General features: G+C 44.6%; 1 protein-coding gene across 1 annotated transcript in view; it reads left to right on the forward strand.

Moving 5' to 3' along the window:
* The window catches only part of arl8bb (ADP-ribosylation factor-like 8Bb), a 78,670-nt gene that overhangs the window by 31,178 nt on the left and 24,550 nt on the right, over window positions 1-22,942 (forward strand). Inside the window, 2 exon segments of the mRNA XM_068051471.1 lie at window positions 1,590-1,670; window positions 19,579-19,652. Coding sequence (XP_067907572.1) covers window positions 1,590-1,670; window positions 19,579-19,652 — 155 coding nt within the window.

Below are 22,942 nucleotides of genomic sequence, written 5' to 3' on the forward strand. Positions count from 1 at the left end.
GGAGGGGATGTTGTGGAGTATTGAGGAGTGGACCAGGGTGTGAGAGCGGTCCCTTTGGAATGCTGCCAGGGGAGATGTGTTTAGTATCACTGTGCTAGAGATGGTGGAGGATGATCCATTGAATAGGGAGGCTGGTGAGGTGGAAGGTGAGGACAAGGGGAACACTTGTGGTTCTGAAAGAGCGGGGGTGAGAACAGAAGTGTGGGAAATGGGTTGGATATGGTCGAGTATCCTGTCAAGGTAGCTGTGGTTTATAATAAATATTTATTGATAGCCTGTCCCCAGAAATGAAGGCAGAAGTCCAGGAAGGGAAGAGTTAGAGATGAACCATGTGAAGGTGAGAAGGGTGAAAATTGGAAGCAAAGTCCATGAAATTTTCCAGTTCATAGCGCGAGCAGGAATTGGCACCAATACAGTCGTCAATGTACTGGAAAAAGAGTTGAGGGAGGGGACCAAGTAGGACTGGAACAAGGAATGTTCCACGTATCCCATAAAAAGGCAGGCATAGCTACGACCCATGTGGGTACCCATAGTGGCACCTTTTTATTTGGCGTAACTGAGATGAGTTAAAGAGGAAGCTCAGTGAGAGAATAAGTTCAGCCAGGTGGAGGAGGGTGGTGGTGGATGGGGACTGGTTGGGCATCCATTCAAGGAAGAAGCGGAGAGCTGTCACTGTCCTGGTGGGGACATGTCGAGAGATTGAAAGCCAATAATGAATAAGATAGTTAGGGCCAGGAAATTGGAAACTGTTGGTGACTGAGGGCATCAGATGAATCATGGATGTAGGTGGGGCGATACTGGACAAGAGAAAAATGTCAAGTATGTGCAAACTACTTGAAACTTTGAAAATCGTTTTACCTTTCCTGTGAGCCATACAGGCTCATGTCTGGATGGTGCTATGTATCGAGAGCATCAGGAGATACTTTTGGCCTTGTGGATGTGTGCCATTTTGGATTTCCACTCTTGTAAGTGAGCTGCTGCAGTAATAACTCTGCTGTCAAAACCCTGAAACCATTTGCCCTGGAGGAAATTAGACTCAAATGGCCAGTCTTGAGGTTTCCAAAAACAACATAGCATTTGGCATATCTCCTAATGAAGTGTCAGCTTTGACTCATAGGTAGCACACTTGCCTGTCAGATTGTTCAGTATTCAACCTGGCGGGAGATTTAAGTACATAATCTAGGCTGATAGATCAGTACAACAATGAGGAAGTGTTGCACAGTTGGAAGTGCTGCCTTTTGAACTGAGGCTCCGTCTGCTCGTGCAAGATGGGCGTGAAAGATCCCATGTAGTATCTGCCGAGCAGGGCTGTTCTCTGGGTGCTGAACTAACCTTGAGCACATTGCTTATTTCAATGCTGTTTGCTGACCTTGATGCTGTGTATGTTGGCTGCTCCATCTCCCTGCATTACAACAGTGACTAAAATTCAAAAGTATTTCATTGGCTGTGGAAAACTTTGACATCCTTGATAGTTCTTAATACATTGATATTTTGCAGTGGGAGGTAAAGAAGGTCTGAAGTGTTGGTCCTTGAATTGTTTTACTTTGTGCACTACGGAATGGATTTTAATTATTTCCTTTAATTTTTAGTGTGGTCAGTTCAGCGAAGATATGATTCCAACTGTTGGCTTCAATATGCGAAAGGTCACCAAAGGCAATGTAACAATAAAGGTATGTAATGAAATTGGTCATGTAGTAATGTACATTCATGCTGTGTTTAATCTTTTGTTTATCACTTCTTATACTTGGGACAGTAATTTGAGTGTGCACTGCTGCACAACTCACTGGTTCTAAAGGAATTCATTGAAGTCCGTTTATACATTGGAACGTGATACTGTGCTATACAAATTCAACTACTGGATTAGGGTGCAAACTAATTTTTATACTTAAAAGTACTATTTATGATCAGCTGGTAATGGAGGTAATGCTGCACATTGGTAATCCTATACATAGCAAGGTAATGAGGTTAATTCACTAGCATTTCTTTAGATATTTTATTGACCTATCAAAATAAACACTGGTATACAATATGTATTGAACAAAATTATTGATGTATTGATGGGAAGTCTCATAGGGTGCTCTCTGGGTAGCTGTGTCTTCAGAAAAGTTCCGCCTGTTGGAATGTAGACCCTTGATATTGACACTGGAAGTTTGAAATTGCAAGCCAGACTTAATTAGTTGGGGTCAAATGTTTGTTTAAAAATATTTTTTGGATGCTGGAAATAAAATACAGACAACTGGGTATCTGTGCTGAACCTATTTTATGGAATACTTCTACCACCTGCCATCACTGCTCCTAGTTAGTAGTTTTGTTCAACTCATTTTGCAGTTCCTGGGCTTCCATCTTGGATTTAACTGCCGCTCCTCGTTTGTTGGTAACTGCAGATTTGATTAATTCTTGTTAAGCTTCTGTATCCGTGTTAATATAAATAACAAATTGTGGTTGCAGCACTGAAGCTTGGGCACTTTGTTCAGTTTTCCCTCACATTGACATGACAAATTTGAAACAGAAAAATATTAGGTGATATGTTTTGGGAAGACGAATAGAGGGAACACAATTGTTGAAAAATAGTCAGGTCAGATAACATCTATGGAGAGAGCGAGTGTTAACATTTCAAGTCAATGACCTTTTATTGTAAGCTATTAAAAGTAGAAGACTGAGGTTCAGTTATGCAAATCTTAAAAGCTGGGAGGGCAGTTGTATTTTTTTAACTAATGCATCAAATGCAAACACCAACGGACAATGGTAAAAAAATCATTGGTCATACTACATTTGAATTTTTTTGCTCAGTTTTGGCCCACAACTTTGGGAAAAATGTCTAGGCCAGCTGTTTAAGATGATTAAAGAATTTGATAGGGTAGATGGAGAGAAACTATTTCCTTGGAGTCCAGAAGAAGGGAGTATAACCTTAAAATTAGAGCTAGGCCATTCATGAGTGAAATCAGGAAGCACCTCTTCATGGAAAGGGTACTGGAAATTTGGAACTCCTCCATTCCGCTATTGAGGAAGAACAAACTTTGTATTTATATCATGCTTTTCATGACCGTAGGATGACCCAAAGCACTTTACAGCCAATTAAGTACTTTTTGAACAGCCAATGTAGGCATTGCTAACTGAACATTTCAAAACTGCTAGATTTTTTTTAGACAAGAGTTGAGGGTTACTGAACCAAGGTTGGTAGATGGGATAAAGGTAACAGATCAGCCATGATCCAATTTAATGGTGGCACAGAGACTTCAGGGACTGAAAGGCCAACTCCTGTTCCCTAACAGTGGAAGCAGAATCCTTAAGTTTTCAAAGGAAAATTTAAAATATTTGAAGGGTTTGGGAAAAGGGCAGAGGGATGGTCTTTCAGGAACTTGAGATTCCATGAACGTACTCTTAAGCCAATTTACCCCCCCCCCCCCATCCCCCAACCATTTCCAGTTTTTAACTTGAATTCCTGTCTTGAATTCCACGTTAAGCTCCATGGGTGTGTAGCTTTGCAGCAGACTGGAAGGTACTGTGCAGGCCTTGTTTCATGATCAGTAAAATACTGATCATGCACAACTAAACTTTAAAGGGAATGTTGTTCCAGTTGCAGGAAGTAGTTATTTGTGTGGAACTTATGCTTTTTGGAAGTCATGTTAACCCACTTCATAGTACTTTCCACTGTTCACCTGGGATGCCAGTTCCTCACAAACATTTAGGCAGGATTTTCCCTCCTGAATTGATGTAGGTTGGTGTTTGCAGGAAGGTTTTCATACAAGCAATTACCTTTACTTCTGACTTTATTGTTTTGCTTGAGAATGCTGGAAGACTTATGAGGCCATATTTGCTGAGTTTTGCCAGCCTTTTTGAAAAGAGGCTTCCAGTTTTCTGGGACCTTCCAACCAATTGACTCCTTTTGAAATGTCAGCACTTGACAAATTTCATTCCTGGTAGCCCTGCAGCCTGGATTTGAAGGCCGGCTCGGGTCTGCAAATGAAACCTAACCCAAGCCCGACAGAACCACATCGGACCCGGCCCGAGTCCTCTCATTTTTTCCCGACCATCAGTTAACCTAGCTTCTGTTTTTTACTTTGTTACCTATCTGCACAAACTTAAAAAAAAAAACTAACTAAACAACCTTTTTCATCCAAAAAGTACAGTAGCCGGAGGTGGTGGTAGTGTGTGTCAGCCCCTCGAATGATAACTTGAATCCAAGGAAAGATGGGGGAAAGTAGGGAGAGCATTTAAAATTGGTCATGTTTGGCTCTGGCCAACATTCCCTCTATTTTTATGGAATGCATGGGTGACTTAATTATGTGCATGGCCCCTTTAAATTTTTTGCAAAGCTGTGCATATGTGGTAACTAAAAGGGGCTGACTTGTGCACGACCTGTGCAGGGAGTTGTAGGTTGCTGCGAACTTGCACGGCTTACAGGAAACATTAGTCCTGGTAAATAAGATTGATTTTTGGCAAGTGAATTGAACTATGGACTAACTGAGCTACCCGCCAGCCTCCACCTTCAAGAGATCATAAAATTGTACAATGGTTACAGCGCAGGAGAACATTTGGCCTGTCATGCCCGTGCCAGCTCTCTGCAAGAGCAACTCCTAATACTGCTCCCCATCTTTTCCTCATGGCCATGTAATTTTTTTCTCTTTTCAGGTGCTTATCCAATTCCCATTTCAAAACCACAATTGAGTCTGCCTCTATCCCAGTCAGGCAGTGCATTCCAGTTCCTAACTACTCGGTGCCAAAAAAAACTTTCTCATGTCGCCCTTGCTGCTTTTGCCAATTACCTTACATGGTGTCCTCTGATTTGTGACCTCCTGCCAGCGAACAGTTTCTCCCTACCTTCCCTCAAGATTTTGAACACCTCTATCAAATCTCCTCTCAACCTTCTCTTTTCTAAGGAAAGCAACCCAAGATTTTTTTTTTTTATTCAGGAGACGTGGGCATCACCGGCTAGGCCAGCATTTATTGCCCATCGCTAATTGCCCTTGCGAAGCTGGTGGTGAGCTGCCTTCTTGAACTGCTGCAGTTTAGAGTTTAGTTTAGAGATACAGCACTGAAACAGGCCCTTCGGCCCACCGAGTCTGTGCCAACCATCAACCACCCATTTATACTAATCCTACACTAATCCCATATTCCTACCACATCCCCACCTGTCCCTATATATTTCCCTACCACCTACCTATACTAGGGGCAATTTATAATGGCCAATTAACCTATCAACCTGCAAGTCTTGGGCATGTGGGAGGAAACCGGAGCACCCGGAGGAAACGCACGCAGACACGGGGAGAACGTGCAAACTCCGCACAGGCAGTACCCAGAATCGAACCCGGGTCGCTGGAGCTGTGAGGCTGCGGTGCTAACTACTGCGCCACTGTGCCGCCAACGGTGCTGTTAAGAAGGGAGTTCCAGGACTTTGACCTGGTGACAGTGAGGGAACAGCAAAGTAGTTCCAAGACAGGACGGTGTGTAGCTTGGAGGGGAACTTGTAGATGGTGTTCGCATGCATCTGCTGCTCTTTGTCCTTCTAAGTGGTAGAGGACATTGGTTTGGAAGGTACTGTCGAAGGAGCTTTGGTGCATTGCTGCAGTGCATCTTGTAGATGCTACACACCGCTGCCACTGTGCGCTGATGGTGAAGGGAGTGAATGTTTAATGTGGAGGGTGGGGTGCCAATCAAATGAGTTGTTTTGTCCTGGATGGTGTCGAGCTTCTTGAGTGTTGTTGGAGCTGCACCTATCAGGCAAGTGGAGAATATTTCATCACTCTTGACTTGTGCCTTGTAGATAGTGGACAGGCATTGGGGAGACAGGAGGTGAGTTACTTGGCGCAGGATTCCTTGCCTCTGACCTGCTTTTGTAGCCACAGCATTTATGTGGCTGCTCCAGTTAATTTTCTGGTCAATGTTAACAAAGAAAATTACAGCACAGGAACAGGCCCTTCGGCCCTCCAAGCCTGCGCGGATCCAGATCCTCTCTCTAAACCTGTCGCCTATTTTCTAAGGGTCTGTATCTCTTTGCTTCCTGCCCATTCATGTATCTGTCTAGATACATCTTAAAAGACGCTATCGTGCCCGCGTCTACCACCTCCGCTGGCAACACATTCCAGGCACCCACCACCCTCTGCGTAAAGAACTTTCCACGCATATCTCCCGCTAAACTTTTCCCCCCTCACTTTGAACTCGTGACCCCTAGTAACTGAATCCCCCACTCTGGGGGGAAAAAGCCTCTTGCTATCCCCCCTGTCTATACCTCTCATGATTTTGTACACCTCAACCTCAGTCTTTCTAATGAAAATAATTCTAATCTACTCAACCTCTCTTCATAGCTAGCGCCCTCCATACCAGGCAACATCCTGGTGAACCTCCTCTGCACCCTCTCCAAAGCATCTACATCCTTTTGGTAATGTGGCGACCAGAACTGCATGCAGCATTCCAAATGTGGCCGAACCAAAGTCTTACACAACTGTAACATGACCTGCCAACCCTTGTACTCAATACCCCGTCCGATGAAGGAAAGCATGCCGTATGCCTTCTTGACCACTCTATTGACCTGCGTTGCCATCTTCAGGGAACAATGGACCTGAACACCCAAATCTCTCTGGACATCAATTTTCCCCAGGACTTTTCCACTCTTGAATTGGATCTTCCAAAATGCATCACCTCGCATTTTCCCTGATTGAACTCCATCTGCCATTTCTCTGCCCAACTCTCCAATCTACCTATATTCTGCTGTATTCTCTGACAGTCCCCTTCACTATCTGCTACTCCACCAATCTTAGTGTGGTCTGCAAACTTGCTAATCAGATCACCAACACTTTCCTCCAAATCATTTATGTATATCACAAACAACAGTGGTCCCAGCACGGATCCCTGTGGAACACGTCTCCATTTTGAGAAACTCCCTTCCACTGCTACTCTCTGTCTCCTGTTGCCCAGCCAGTTCTTTATCCATCTAGCTAGTACACCCTGGACCCCATGCGACTTCACTTTCTCCATCAGCCTACCATGGGGAACCTTATCAAAGGCCTTACTGAAGTCCATGTATATGACATCTACAGCCCTTCCCTCATCAATCAACTTTGTCACTTCCTCAACGAATTCTATTAAGTTGGTAAGACATGACCTTCCCTGCACAAAACCATGTTACCTATCACTCATCAGCCCATTTTCTTCCAAATGGGAATAGATCCTATCCCTCAGTATCTTCTCCAGCAACTTCCCTACCACTGACGTCAGGCTAACCGGTCTATAATTACCTGGATTAACCCTGCTAGCCTTCTTAAACAAAGGGACAACATTAGCAATTCTCCAGTCCTCCGGGACCTCACACGTGCTTAAGGATGCTGCAAAGATATCTGTTAAGGCCCCAGCTATTTCCCCTCTCGCTTCCCACAGTAACCTGGGATAGATCCCATCCGGACCTGGGGACTTGTCCACCTTAATGCCTTTTAGAATACCCAACACTTCCTCCCTCCTTATGCCGACTTGACCTAGAGTAATCAAACATCTGTCCCTAACCTCAACATCCGTCATGTCCCTCTCCTCGGTGAATACCGATGCAAAGTACTCGTTTAGAATCTCACCCATTTTCTCTGACTCCACGCATAACTTTCCTCCTTTGTCCTTGAGTGGGCCAATCCTTTCTCTAGTTACCCTCTTGCTCCTTATATATGAATAAAAGGCTTTGGGATTTTCCTTAACCCTGTTTGCTAAAGATATTTCATGACCCCTTTTAGCCCTCTTAATTCCTCGTTTCAGATTGGTCCTACATTCCCGATATTCTTCCAAAGCTTCATCTTTCTTAAGTCTCCTAGACCTTATGTATGCTTCCTTTTTCCTCTTAGCTAGTCTCACAATTTCACCTGTCATCCATGGTTCCCTAATCTTGCCATTTCTATCCCTCATTTTCACAGGAACATGTCTCTCCTGCACACTAATCAACCTCTCTTTAAAAGTCTCCCACATATCAAATGTGGATTTACCTTCAAACAGCTGCTCCCAATCTACATTCCCCAGCTCCTGCCGAATTTTGGTATAGTTGGCCTTCCCCCAATTTAGCACTCTTCCTTTAGGACCACTCTCGTCTTTGTCCATGAGTATTCTAAAACTTACGGAATTGTGATCACTATTCCCAAAGTAGTCCCCTACTGAAACGTCAACCACCTGGCCGGGCTCATTCCCCAACACCAGGTCCAGTATGGCCCCTTCCCGAGTTGGACTATTTACATACTGCTCTAGAAAACTCTCCTGGATGCTCCTTACAAATTCTGCTCTATCTAGACCTCTAACACTAAGTGAATCCCAGTCAATGTTGGGAAAATTAAAATCTCCTATCACCACCACCCTGTTGCTCCTACATCTTTCCATAATCTGTTTACATATTTGTACCTCTATCTCACGCCTGCTGTTGGGAGACCTGTAGTACAGCCCCAACATTGTTACCGCACCCTTCCTATTTCTGAGTTCTGCCCATGTTGCCTCACTGCTCAAGTCCTCCGTAGTGCCCTCCTTCAGCACAGCTGTGATATCCTCTTTGACCAGTAATGCAACTCCTCCACCCCTTTTACCTCCCTCTCTATCCCGCCTGAAGCATCGATAACCTGGGATCTTTAGTTGCCAATCATGCCCTTCCCTCAACCAAGTCTCAGTAATAACATCATACTCCCAGGTACTAATCCAAGCCCTAAGTTCATCTGCCTTACCTACTACACTTTTTGCATTAAAACAAATGCACCTCAGACCACCAGTCCCTTTGCGTTCATCTGCTCCCTGTCTACTCTTTCCCTTAGTCACACTGACTTCATTATCTAGTTCCTTACAGGCTTTCGTTACTACCTCCTTACTGTCCACTGACCTCATTTGGTTCCCATCCCCCTGCCACATTGGTTTAAACCCTCCCCAACAGCGTTAGCAAAAGCACCCCCAAGGACATTGGTTCCAGTCCGGCCCAGGTGTAGACCGTCCAATTTGTAATAGTCCCACCTCCCCCAGAACCGGTCCCAATGCCCCAAAAATCTGAACCCCTCCCTCCTGCACCATCTCTCAAGCCACGCATTCATCCTGACTATTCTTTCATTTCTACTCTGACTATCACGTGGCACTGGTAGCAATCCTGAGATTACTACCTCTGAGGTCCTACTTTTTAACTTGGCTCCTAACTCCCTAAATTCTGCTTGTAGGACCTCATCCCGTTTTTTACCTATATCATTGGTGCCTATGTGCACAACGACAACTGGCTGTTCACCCTCCCCTTTCAGAATGTTCTGCAGCTGATCTGAGACATCCCTGACCCGTGCACCTGGGAGGCAACATACCATTCGGGAGTCTCGTTTTCGACCACAGAACCGCCTATCTACTCCCCTTACAATCGAATCCCCTATGACTATAGCCCTTCCACTCTTTTTCCCGCCCTTCCGAACAGCAGAGCCAGCCACGATGCCATGAACCTGGCTACTGTTGCCTTCCCCTGGTGAGCCATCTCCCTCAACAGTATCCAAAAGGTATACCTGTTTTGGAGGGAGATGACATTCCGGTCGACACCTGCGCTGCCTTCCTGCTCGCTCTTTGCCTTTTGGTCACCCATTCCCTTTCTCCCTCTGCAATCCTAATCTGCGGTGTGACCAATTCGCTAAACGTGCCATTCACGACCTCCTCAGCATCGCGGATGCTCCAAAGTGAGTCCATCCGCAGCTCGAGAGCCGTCATGCGGTCTAACAAGAGCTGCAGCTGGACACACTTCCAGCATGTGAAGGAGTCTGGGACATCAGCCGTGTCCCTGAGCTCCCACATTGAGCAAGAGGAGCATAACGTGGGTCTAAGATCTCCTGCCATTTTAAATCTTAAGCTTAACTTGGTCTTAACTTAGATAAATGAAAAAGGAACGAAAAGTTTTTACCAATCACACGGAAAAAAAATAAATAGAAAAAGCCCTACCTTATCTACACAGAGTCCTTTTTTTTTGGTTAGGGGAGGAGGGCGGGTGGGAGACAATACAGGTGTAGTGTCTCTGGTTCAGCCGCTGCCCAAATATATAGGACTCACTTACCCAGCTGCCACCTCGCTCTCACTGTCGCCGCCCCAGAATGTCATTGAACGTCAAGGGGAGATGGTTAGATTTGCTCATTTAAGATGGTCATTGCCTGGCACTTGTGTGGTGCGAATGTTACTTGCCACTTATAAGTCCAAGTTTGGATATTGTCCATGTCTTGCTGCATATGGTCATGGGATACTTCAGTATCTGAGGAATCACAAATGGTGCTGAATATTATGCGATAATCAGTGAACATCTCCACCTCTGACCTTTATGATGGAGGGAAGGCCATTGAAGCGATTGGATATGGTTGGGCTTAGGACACTACCCTGAAGAACTCCTGCAGTGCCGTCCTGGGACTGAGGAGATTGACATCCAACGACCACAACCATCTTCCTTTGTACTAGGTATGACTCCAGCCAGTGGAGAGTATTCCCCCGACTCCCATTGACTGCAGTTTTGCTTGGGCTCCTTGATGCCATACTCCAAATTTTTATTTTTATTACATTTTATTTCGAGATACAGCACTGAAACAGGCCCTTTGGCCCACCGAGTCTGTGCTGACCAACAAACACCCATTTATACTAATCCTACATTAACCCCATATTCCCTACCATTCTCTTACCACCTACCTACACTATGGGCAATTTACAATGGCCAATTTACCTATCAACCTGCAAGTCTTTGGCTGTGGGAGGAAACCGGAGCACCCGGCGGAAACCCACGCGGTCACAGGGAGAACTTGCAAACTTCACACAGGCAGTACCCAGAACTGAACCCGGGTCGCTGGAACTGAGGCTGCGGTGCTAACCACTGTGCCACCCCCTTGCTGCCTTGATGTCAAGGGCAGTCACTCTCACCTCACCTCTGGAGTTCAGCTCTTTTGTCCATGTTTGGACCAAGTCTGGAATGTGGTCAGGAGCTGAGTTGCCATGGCGAAACCCAAACTTGGGGTCTGAGCAGGCTATTGCTGAGCAAGTGCCGCTTGATAGCACTGTTGACGACCCCTTCCATCACACTGTTGTTGATCTGGAGAACACCGGGCGGTAATTGGCTGGGTTGGATTTGTCCTGCTTTTTGTGCACGGGACATACCTGGGCAATTTTCCACATTGTTGGGTAGATGCCAGTGTTGTAGCTGTACTGGAACAGCTTGGCTAGGGGCGTGGTTAGATACTGGAGCACAGGTCTTCAGTACAATTGACGGAATGTTGTCAGGGCCCGTTGACTTCAGCACCTTCAGCCTTGATATCACGTGGAGTGAATGGGATTGCTGAAGACTGGCATCTGTGTTGCTGCGGACCTCAGGAGGAGGCCATGATGGATCATCTACTTGGCAGTTATAGTTGAAGATGGATGCAAATGCTTCAGCCTTGTCTTTTGCACTGATGTGCTGGGCCCCCCATCATTGAGAATGGGGTTTTTGTGGAGCCGCCGCCTCTTGTCCATTGTTTGATTGTACACCACCATTCATGACTGGATGTGACAGGACTACAGAGCTTAGATCTGATCTGTTGGTTGTGGGATCACTTAGCCCTGTCTATTGCATGCTGCTTCTACTGTTCGGCATGCATAATGTCCTGTGTTGTAGCTTCACCCGGCTGACACCTCATTTATAGGTATGCCTGGTGCTGCTCCTGGCATGTGCTCCTGCACTCTTCTTTGAATCAGCATTGGTTCCCTGACTTGATGGTTGTGGTAGAGTGGGGGATATGCCAGACCATGAGGTTATAGATTGTGGTTGAATACTATTCTGATCTCACACAGCGCCTCGTGGATGCTCGGTTTTGAGTTCTTGGATCTGTTAAAAATCTATCCCATTTAGCACGGTGGTAATGCCACGCAACATAATGGTGGGTAGTCTCAGTGTGAAGACTGGACTTTGTCTCCACAAGGACTGTGCAGTGGTCATTCCCACCAATACTATGATGGACAGATGCATCTGCGGTAGCCAGACGAGGTCAAGTAGGTTTTTCCCTTTTGTCGGTTCCCCCACCATTTGCTGCAGACCCAGTCTAGCAGCTATGTCCTTCAGGGCTCGGTCAGTAGTGGTGCAACCGAGCTGCTCGGTGAAGGACATTGAAGTCCCACGCTCAGTACATTTTGTGCCCTTGCTACCCTCCATGCTTCTTCCAATTCGTGTTCAACATCAGCTGGTGGGTGCGGGGCTGTAGGTTTCCTTGCCCATGTTTGACCTGATGCCATGAGACTTCATGGGATCTGGAGTCAATGCTGAGGACTTCCAGGGCATCACCCTCCTGACTGTAATCACTGTGCTGCCACCTCTGGTGGGTCTGTCCCACTGGTGGGACAGGACATACCCAGTGATGGTGTCTGGGACATTGTCTGCAAAGTATGATTGCGTGAGTATGACTGTCATGCTGTTGCTTGACTAGTCTGTGGGACAGCTCTCCCAATTTTGGCACAAGTCCCCAGACGTTAGTAAGGAGGGCTTTGCAGGGTCGACAGGGCGGGGTTTGCCGTTGTTTTCAAAGCCCGGTGGTGAGTTTGGTTTCATTCCTTTTCTTAGACTTTGTAGCAACTTGATGCAACTGAGTAGCTTGGTAGGCCTTGCTTAGGCATTTCAGAGGGCATTTAAGAGTCAGCCACATTCCTGTGGGTCTGGAGTCACATGTAGGTCAGACTGGATAAGTAGAGCAGATTTCCTTCCTTAAAGGACATTAGTGAACCAGATGGGTTTTTACAACAATCAACAAGAATTTCATGGTCACACTAGACCAGCTTTTTAATTCCAGATTTTTATTAATTGAATTCAAATTCCACCATCTGCCATGGTGGCATTTGAACCCATTAGCTTCAGGGTTCTGGGTTCCTAGTCCAGTGACATTACCAATACATCACCGCCTCCCCTGCTTCTCCACTGTATTCACATAACTGAAGTCCCTCATGCTCGGAACCATTTCTGCATTCTCTCTAAAGCCTTCACATCCTTTCTAAAGTGTGGTGCTCAGAATTGGACGCCAATCCAGTTGAGGCTGAATCAATGTTTTGTAAAGGTCCTCCATAACTGCCTGGGCTTTTGGGCGCCCTGCCTCTATTTATAAAGCCCAGTATCCTGTGAGCCTTTCTAACCACTTTCTTGACTTCTTTGCCACATTCAGTAATTATTGCACATATGCCCCAGGTCATAGAAACATAGAAAATAGGAGCAGGAGTAGGCCATTAGGCCCTTCGAGCCTGCTCCGCCATTCATTATGATCATGGCTGATCATCCAACTCAGTAGCCTGTTCCTGCTTTCACCCCATACCGTTTGATCCCTTGAGACCCAAGAGCTATAGCTAACTCTTTTTTGAAAACATTCAATGTTTTGGCCTCAACTGCTTTCTGTGGTGGTGAATTCCACAGGCTCACCACTCTGGGTGAAGAAATTTCTCCCTCAGTCCTGAAAGGTTTACCCCGCATCCTTAGACTATGACCCCTGGTTCTGGACTCCCCCGCCATCGGGAACATCCTTCCTGCATCTACCCTGTCAAGTCCTGTTAGAATTTTATAGGTTTCTGTGAGATCCCCCCTCACTCTTCTGAACTCCAGCAAATATAATCCTAACCGACTCAATCTCTCCTCTTGTCAGTCTCGCCATCCCAGGAATCAGTCTGGTAAACCTTCGCTGCACTCCCTCTATAGCAAGAACATCCTTCCTCCGATGAGACCAAAACTGCACACACTATTCCAGGTGTGGCCTCACCAAGGCCCTGTATAATTGCAGCAAGACACCCCTGCTTCTGTACTCGAATCCTTTCACTATGAAGGCTGACATACCATTTGCCTTTTTTTACCACCTGTTGCACCTGCATGCTTACCTTCAGCGACTGGTGTGTGAGAACACCCAGGTCTTGCTGCATATTCCCCTCTCTCAAGTTTGTAGCCAGTCAGATAATCTGCCTTCCTGTTTTTGCTACCAAAGTGGATAACCTAGCATTTATCCACATTATACTGCATCTGCCATGCATTAGCCCACTCACTGAACTTGTCCAAATCACCCTGAAGCGCCTCTGCATCCTCCTCACAACTCGCCCTCCCATCCAGTTTTGTGTCATCTGCAAATTTGGAGACATTACATTTAGTTCCCTCATCTAAATCACTAATGTATATTGTGAACAGCTGGGGTCCTAGCACTGGGAGCACCAGATGAACTGCAGTCGTTCAAGAAGGCAGCTCCCCACAACCTTCTCAAGGGCAGTTAGGGGTGGGAAACAAATGCTGGCCATGCCAGAGACATCCATATCCCTTGAAAGAATAAAATAAATTAACATATATCAGGAAAAGCAGTTGTCCTAGTACCTACGCTGGGGAACCCCACTGAATACCTTTCTGCAGTCTGAAAAACAACTGTTAACTACTGTTTCCTGTCACTTGGCTAACTTCGTATCTGTGCTGCCACTGTCCATTTTATTCCATGGGCTTCAACTTTGCTGGCAAGCCAATTGTGTAACACTTTATCAAATGCCTTTTGGAAATCTATGTACATCACATAACTGCATTACTTACGCTCAACAGTCCTTTCTGTTACCTCACCAAAAAAACCTCAAGTTAGTTAAACAGGCTTTGCCTTTAACAAATCCATGTTGACTTTCCTTAATTAATCCACACTTCTCCAAAGGGCAATTTTGTCCCGGATTGTTAGTAAAGCACTCTCCCCTACTGAGATTAAACTGACTGTCTATTGTTGGGTTTATCCATGGCCCTTTATGAACAAGGGTGTAACATTTGCAGTTCTCCAGTCCTCTGGCAAGACCCCCTTTAAGGAGGATTGGTAAATTATAGCCAGTGCCTCTGCAATTTCCCCCCTTCCCTCAGCATCCATTATTGAAGAGGTAGTAGCAGGATATCTAGAAAATGACAATAGAGTCAGGCAGAGTCAGCATGGTTTTGTGAAAGGGAAATTGTGTTTGACAAATTTGAGTTCTTTGAGGATGTAACAAGCAGAGTGGATAAAGAGGAACCAGTAGATGTATTGCGTTTGAAATTCCAAATGGCATTTGATAAGGTGCCACATAAAAGGTTACTACACAAGATGAGAGCTTCAATGTTGGGGATGATATATTAGCATAGAGGAGTAGCTAACAGGCAACAGTTGGGATAAATGGGTAATTTTCAGGATGGCAGACTAATTTCTAGAGTGCCACAGGGATCAGTGCTGTGGCCTCAACTATTTATAATCTATATTAATGACTTGGATGAAGGGATGGTGTGTATAGTAACCAAATTTGCTGACAATACAAAGATAGGTAGGAAAGCAAGTTGTGAGGAGAATACAAAGTCTGCAAAGCGATATAGATAGGTTAAGAGAATTGGGCAAAATTTGGCAGATGGAGTACAACGTGGGAAAATGTGAGATTGTCCACTTTGGGAAGAATAGAGAAGCAGAATATTTAGATGGAGAGAGACTGCAGAATGCTGCAGTACTGAGGGACCGGAGTGTTCTTGTACTTGATCACAAAGTTGTACCTGCATGCTGACAAGTAATTAGGAAGGTAAGTAGAATGTTGGCCTTTATTGCAAGGAGTATAAAAGTAGGGAAATCTTGTTGCAACTGTGCAGGGCATTGGAAAGGTTGAGCCGGTTGGGTCTCAACTCATTGAAGTTGAGAAGGATGAAAGGTGATCTTATTGAAATGTATAAGATTCTGAGGGGGCTTGGCAGGATAGATGCTGAGAGGATGTTTCCCCTTTGGGAATCTTGAACTAGGGGACACAGTTTCAAATTAAGGAGTCTCTTATTTAAGACAGATGAGGAATTTCTTCTGAGGGTCCTTTGTATTTGGAATTCTCTTCCCCACTGAGCAGTGAAGGCTGGGTCATTGAATATATTCAAGGCTGAGTTCCAGATTTTTGATAAGGGAGTCCAGGGTTATGGGGGGGGTGGGGGCAGGCAGGAAAGTGGAGTTGAGACCACAATCAAATCAGCCATGATCTAATGGTGGAGGAGGCTTGAGGGTGGAAAGGCTTACTCCTGTTTCTTAGTTCTTGCATCCCATCTGGTCCTGGTGACATATCAATGTTAAGTACAATCTGCCTTTCTAGTATCTCCTCTATCAATTTTTAACGTATCTAGTACCTTAACTACTACCACTTTCAATATAACCTTGGCTGCATCATCTTGCTTGGTAAACAGATGCAAAGTACTCATTTAGTTCCTGAGCCATGTCCTCTGCATCCATCTGTGGATCCTCCTTTATCATTCCTAATCGGCTCCACCCCTCCTCTTACAACTCTTCAACTATTTATATGCCTGTAGAAGACTTTTGCATTCCGTTTTAAGTTGGCTGCCAGTCTCTTCTCCCTCTCTCTCTACCTTTTTCATTTTCCCTGAGCTTTCTATTTTCAGCCTAGTTTTCACTAATATTATCAACCTGGCATCTGCCAAATGCACCCCTTTTTTGCTTCGTCTTAACTCCCTATCTCTGTTATCAAGGGAGCTCTGGCTTTAGTTGCCCTAGCTCCAACATTCCATTTTTACTTCGTGTGATGCTGTCACCAAGCATTTTTTCTCCCTCCCCTTTTATCATTCCAAAGGGACTGTTCCCTCCTAAACACCCTGGTTTACTCTTGTTACTCCTCGCCTTTCCACGGCTGCCTGTCATGCAAGCGCAGGAGGTTGCAACCCCTGCCCTTTTACCTCCCCAGCATCCTGGACTCAACACTCCTTGCAGGTGAAACAGCGCCTTACTTGACTTTCAATTTAGCATACTGTATTCACTGCTCAATGATGCGGTCTCCTCTACATTGGGGAAACTAAATACAAATTGGTTGCTGAACACCTCGTTCAGTTAGCAAGCTTGATCCTGAGTTTCTGGTTGCTTGTCATTAATTCTCCACTTCACTCTTCTGACCTCTGTCCTCTGCCTCCTATGCTATTTCAGTGAAGTTCAACGTAAGCTCGAGAAACAGAAACTCGTCTTTTGGGCTCTTTACAACCTTTCCGATCATAAGCACAATTTCGGATCATAAACACTGCTCCCATTTACTTTTGGATAGCAGTTGCTGGTATTGCGAACCTTTTTGTTTAATATCTCCTGGCTTCCACCCTTTCCCTGCTGCTCTTCACTTAAACCTGTTAACATATGTTCAAGACAGATCGATCGATTTCTACATGTTAAAAGGGTTATGGGGATAGTGCAGGAAAATGCTGTTGAAGTGGATGATCAGCCACAGTCTCATTGAACGGGCTGGAAGGGCTGAATGGCCTGCTCCTGTTTCTTGTGTTCTTGTGTCAAGAGGAGGTGGTTAGACTTTTGTTGAAGGTCATTACCCAGCACTTGTGTGGTGCACATGTTACTTGCTCATCGGCAAAGCCTAATAATCTGGGCATAGTCGACATGGATTTATGAATAGGAAATCATGTTTGACGAACCTGTTCCTAAAGTCCCCCACAGGAGGTTGGTTAGCAAAATTAAAGCAGATGGGATAGGAGGTAATATACTGGCATGGATTAAGGATTGGTTAACAGGGAATGTGTGTTGAGGAAGATGCAAAGTGGCTTCGAGGGGATTTGGACAGACTTGGTGAGTGGGCAAGAATATGGCAGATGGAATATAATGTGGAAAAATGTGACGTTATCCATTTTGGTAGGAGGAGTAGATGTGCAGAGTATTTCTTAAATGGTAAGATTATAAAGTGTAGATGTACAAAGGGACCTGGGTGTCCTCGTCAATAAGTCACTGAAAGCTAAAAGCTAGCATGCGGGTGCAGTGAGCAATTACCAAGGCTAATGGTATGTTGGCCTTTATCGCAAGAGGATTTGAGTACAGGAGTAGTGAAGTCTTGCTTCAATTGTATAAAATCTTGGTAAGACTGCAGCTGGAGTACTGTGTGCAGTTTTGATCCTCTTACTTTAGGAAGGATATTATTGCCATAGAGGGAGTGCAATGAAAATTCACCAGACTTGTTCCCAGGATGGCAGGACTGTCTGATGAAGAGAGATTGGGGAAACTGGGCCTGTATTACATATGAACATATGAATTAAGAGCAGAAGTAGGCCATTTGGCCCCTCTAGCCTGCTCTGACATTCAATATGATCATGGCTGATCTGTTTGTGTCCACACTGCCATCTACCCCGATAACCTTTGATACGAGCATACGAATTAGGAGCAGAAGTATTCTCTAGAGTTTCGGAGAATGAGAGGTGACCTCATTGAAACTTACAAAATACTTAAAGGGATAGACAGTGCAGATGCAGGTAAGTTGTTTGGCCTGGTTGGGGAGTCTAAAACCAGGGGACGTAATTTCAAAATAAGGGAGAAACAGGACTGAGATGAGAAATTTCTTTATTCAGAGGACTGTGGAAGCTTAGTCACTGAATATGTTTAAAACAGAGATTGTCAGATTTCTACATTGTCTCTCGAGATAAGGAGGCCCAAGAGAAGAGAGAAAGAGAGAATGACATAAAGGAATTTGGGGATAGTGTGCAAAAAAGACATTGAAGTGGATGATCAGCCATGATTGTATTGAATGGCGGAGCAGGCTCGATGGGCTGAATGGCTTACTCTCTTCCTATGTTGCTGTGTCGTATGTCCCTATGTTGACCAGGTCTTGATGCACATTGACACAGACTGCTTCATTATCAGTGGAATTGTGAATGGGACTGAACACCAAGTATCACAAACATCCCCACTGCTGACCTGAGTATTTCCAGCATTTTCTGTTTTTATGACTAATTTAGCACAGTCAAATTATACTTAAAGCAAAGAATACCATAAACCCCTATTGTATGCACAAAATTTGCACTGAAATTTATCCTTAAACTTGGCTCTGACAATTTCTTCAACCCTCCAACCAAATAGCATGATGACCTTGTTGATTTTCTGAAGGTCCTGAACTCTAGTTGTGCATTCTCCATGGCCAGCGACTTGCTGAAGTTTGTATTAAATTTGCCTAGCCAAGATTTCAATTGCCAGGGGTCATTATGACTTCCTGAATAGAGAAACTTCTGGGATCAACCCAATGCTTGATCTTCCTCCCTGCCCTTAAAACCTGTGCAGGAATCTGTCTGGATTTTCTGCCTTTTGTTTGATCCCCTGGGTCTTGGGCTACAATTCCCAGGAAGGTCGCCTGAGATGGTGGTCTGCTCCCTCCCACTCCATCCATGCTGCAGGAAGATAACAAGGATGTATGGCAACAAGCATAGGGTAAAATGAGTGTGAGGAAGAGATGAGAACAGTGAGGAAATAGGAAGAGACTAGTCAAGGAGGGAGGGCTAGCAAAAGTAATAAATGAAGTAATCAGTCTCTGATGAACAAACTGAGCTCTTCAGCAGTGCTGTGGCCCAGCAAAGGAGAATAATGAGGGACCCTCTTCCAAGGGTAAAGGGGATGAGCCTTTTTTCCTGATTTTTTTTTTTTGGCGTACAAGCACACAAATTGAAGTTGGGAAAGAAACCCTGAGGCAGGCTGTTTCTGCTAGTGAAAGGGTGGTTCCTATCGGAACTTAGTAATGCCTATATTATAAAAGATGGAAGACTGGTACAACAGTGCATTAAATCACAATTGTTCATGGAAATTTAAGCATGTTGCTGTCTATAATTGCCATTTTCTTTTTATTTCAATAAAGATCTGGGACATTGGTGGACAGCCAAGGTTTCGAAGTATGTGGGAACGTTATTGCAGAGGTGTCAATGCTGTTGTGTAAGTATGTCTTGCAGTTATGCCTGGTCATTGCTGCAATCAGCAGTAGCATAAATTTTTGAATTATAGGAAGTCAGTGAATGCTGCATCAGGAAACTGGTGCAAGAGATTGAGTGTACTGGCTTTTTAATGTGGAAGGCTGTTTCCTCATTCTTTACTCTTTCCCACCACACACAATTAAGGCTCTGTTGCGCAGTGCCCTGGATGCCAGTAGTCTTCTGTAAACTTCTGATGGTATCAATTAAATGTGTTGATCTTGCTTAGCAATCATAATGTTTCAGCAGGAGCCCTGACCTTTTCTTCTGCGTACCAGACCGCTTGATATTCCCTATAAACTTGAGCTGCTTTCATCGCCATTAACAGTAAGTGAATGACCTGAAACATTAAGTCTTTCTCTCTCCACAGGTGCTGACTGGCTTGCTGAATATTTCCAGCACTTTGTTTAATTGTACATAATTAGGTTTAAATCTAGTCCAATTGCTAGAAACTTATCTGCCTTTTGTCTGGCGCATGAACCTAAAGAGAAAAGTTTGGGCAGTCTCAATTCGATTTGGCGCTAAGTGCAGAATCCAGAGCACAAGTTATCCAAACTTTTAGTAAACTGGCAATGTCTTATGCACAGGTTTAGCTGATGTGAGAAATAATATTATAAAGCGTTACTATTTGGCCCTAAATTTTTCAGTGGGTAGAGCTTGAAAAATCAAGTTATACTGTGGTTTACAGTTTACGTGGTTTTTTGGTAACGTGGTCTTCACACTCTGGCTACATCAGGATTCAGACCCTTAGAAAATAGGTGACATGTTTAGATAGAGGATCTGGATCGGCGCAGGCTTGGAGGGCCGAATGGCCTGTTCCTGTGCTGTAATTTTCTTTGTTCTTTGTCTTTAATTGGAGCAATTTGTTCAACCAGTGAGCACCACTTCTGAAATTGACCCCTCCTGTTTTCGGCTGTAACTTTATCATATCACAAAATAAACTTGTGTTCTCAAGGGGCAGAATGTCACTCGGTTAGAAAGCGAGTGTGCCTATTTTTTCTCTCTACCAAAGCTTCCTCTCACTCTATTCAAACTTAAACCAAAATGATTGAATACCATTTGGCAGCTATTTGCACCATAGGGTACTTAGTCAATAAATTCATGATAAATCACAATTTTAAATAGGTGTGATAAATGGAATATGTGATGAAAAGGAGTTGGAGTTATATTTTCCTCCTCCAGTTTATTTCGTGTTGTCTGGACTTTTTTTTTCCCCCTGAAACCATGACTTGTATTATGGTATGAGTAGTTGAGTTCCAATAGACCACCACAGTCTATTCGTGAGAGGGGCTACATTAAGAATTTTGTCCGCGGTGGGGGGGGGGGGAAGGGAAGGTGCCAGTGAGCAAATTTCAGAACGATTACGGCATTAGAAATTTATATAATTAATCAAAATGTGCATTTTTGTGAATAGGTATTAAATAGGATTGTTTATTAATTCACCATGTCGAACACTGATTTTAGTGAGATACCTGGCATTGTTCTTGCTTGCACAAGTTGTCAGCGTCTGCCCGCACGCTTGATGTCGCAATGCAGAGTATTCCAGATGGATGTCTATCAGTCAGGAGTGATTGTAATTGTTGGCTCTCTGTCTGGCACTCTCCCCCCTCCCCTGCATCTGGCGCCCTCCCCCTCCCCTGCGTCTGGCGCTCTTCCGCCCGCTCCCCCTTCGTGCCGCAGACTACCTGCATTTATATAGCGCTTAGATGCCCAAGGCAAATCAGAGGAGCGTTATCAAACATGGCAAGAACACATGTCAATTGTTCCCATTTGTGCTCTGGCTGTGGGAGGGAACTGAAACCTTAAGTACTTCTCCATATTGAAGAAATAGTTTTTCAATTCTGTATTTATGTGCAGAAGTACTGCTGATGCAAGCACTGGACATAAACTGCATGATAAATTTAAGCTATCACTTCTAAAGGGTCTGAGACCCATGGGGGAAGTGGTTTTGAAGGAACAGTGGCAGTTTTCTGGCTGAACATCCCATCATATTGATATAGTTCACTTGCTGCCCTAAGCCAGGTTTGGTTATGATGGCACCATTTAAATCATGCACTAATTTTAGTAGAAAGTACCTTACATACCCTTGCACCGTATGAATAAATGAAATTCTTCTGTATATTTGTTTCACAAGCATCGAGCACCATTCAGCGACCAAGGATGTAAAGCACTTGATCAAAGCTCCCCGGTTGGTTTCTTACCTCAATATTTTATCAACAAACGTGCAAGAATTTAAAAAAAAACTGTGGATGCTAGAAATCTGGATAAGAACAGAAAATGCTGGGAATACTCAGTAGATCTGGCAGTAGATGTGGAGAGAAACGGGTTAACATTTCGGGTCCGTGACCTTTCATCGGAACTGGCAAAAGTTAGAGATGTAACAGATTTTAAGCAAGTTTAAAGGCAGGGGGAGGTTCGGAAAGAACAAAAAGGAAGGCTTGTGATGGAGTGAAAGGTAGGAGAGATGAACAAGGGAAGATAGTGCAAGGCAAAAAGAGATATTACTGGGACAAGTAAAGAAACGAAAGATGGATCTGGAGGAGGTATAAATGGGGATCTCAGAATCAGCAGCTGCCGTCTGTGGAGGAAAGTGGGGGTAGAGGTTATGATCTGAAATTCAAGTCAGTGTTGGGTCAGGAATGCTGTAAAGTCCCCATATGAACATGCGAATTAGGAGCAGGAGTAGGCCACTCGGCCCCTCGAACCTGCTCTGCCATTCAACACTAAAATAAAAGCAAAATACTGCGGATGCTGGAAATCTGAAACAAAAACAAGAAATGCTGGATTCACTCAGCAGGTCTGGCAGCATCTGTGGAAAGAGAAGCAGAGTTAACGTTTCGGGTCAGTGACCCTTCTTCGGAACTGACAAATATTAGAAAAGTCACAGATTATAAACAAGTGAGGTGGGGGTTGGGCAAGAGATAACAAAGGAGAAGGTGCAGATTGGACCAGGCCACATAGCTGACCAAAAGGTCACGGAGCAAAGGCAAACAATATGTTAATGGTGTGTTGAAAGACAAAGCATTAGTACAGATTAGCTGTACACGGCCTCCGACCTCTTGGATCTCAGCTCTGCACAGCTCATCCCTGTCTCCTTCCCAAGATCTATAAACCGGACTGCCCTGATAGAGCCATCCTTTCAGCCTGTTCTTGCCCTAAAGAACTGCTTCTTTCTCCACTTTTTTTCTCGTCCAGTCTCTCTTGCGACTCTTCTGATGCCCTCTGCCACTTTAACAATTTCTAGTCTCCTGGCCC

The sequence above is a fragment of the Heterodontus francisci genome, chromosome 19 (genome assembly GCF_036365525.1).
Source record: "Heterodontus francisci isolate sHetFra1 chromosome 19, sHetFra1.hap1, whole genome shotgun sequence".
Taxonomy (NCBI): Eukaryota; Metazoa; Chordata; class Chondrichthyes; order Heterodontiformes; family Heterodontidae; genus Heterodontus; species Heterodontus francisci.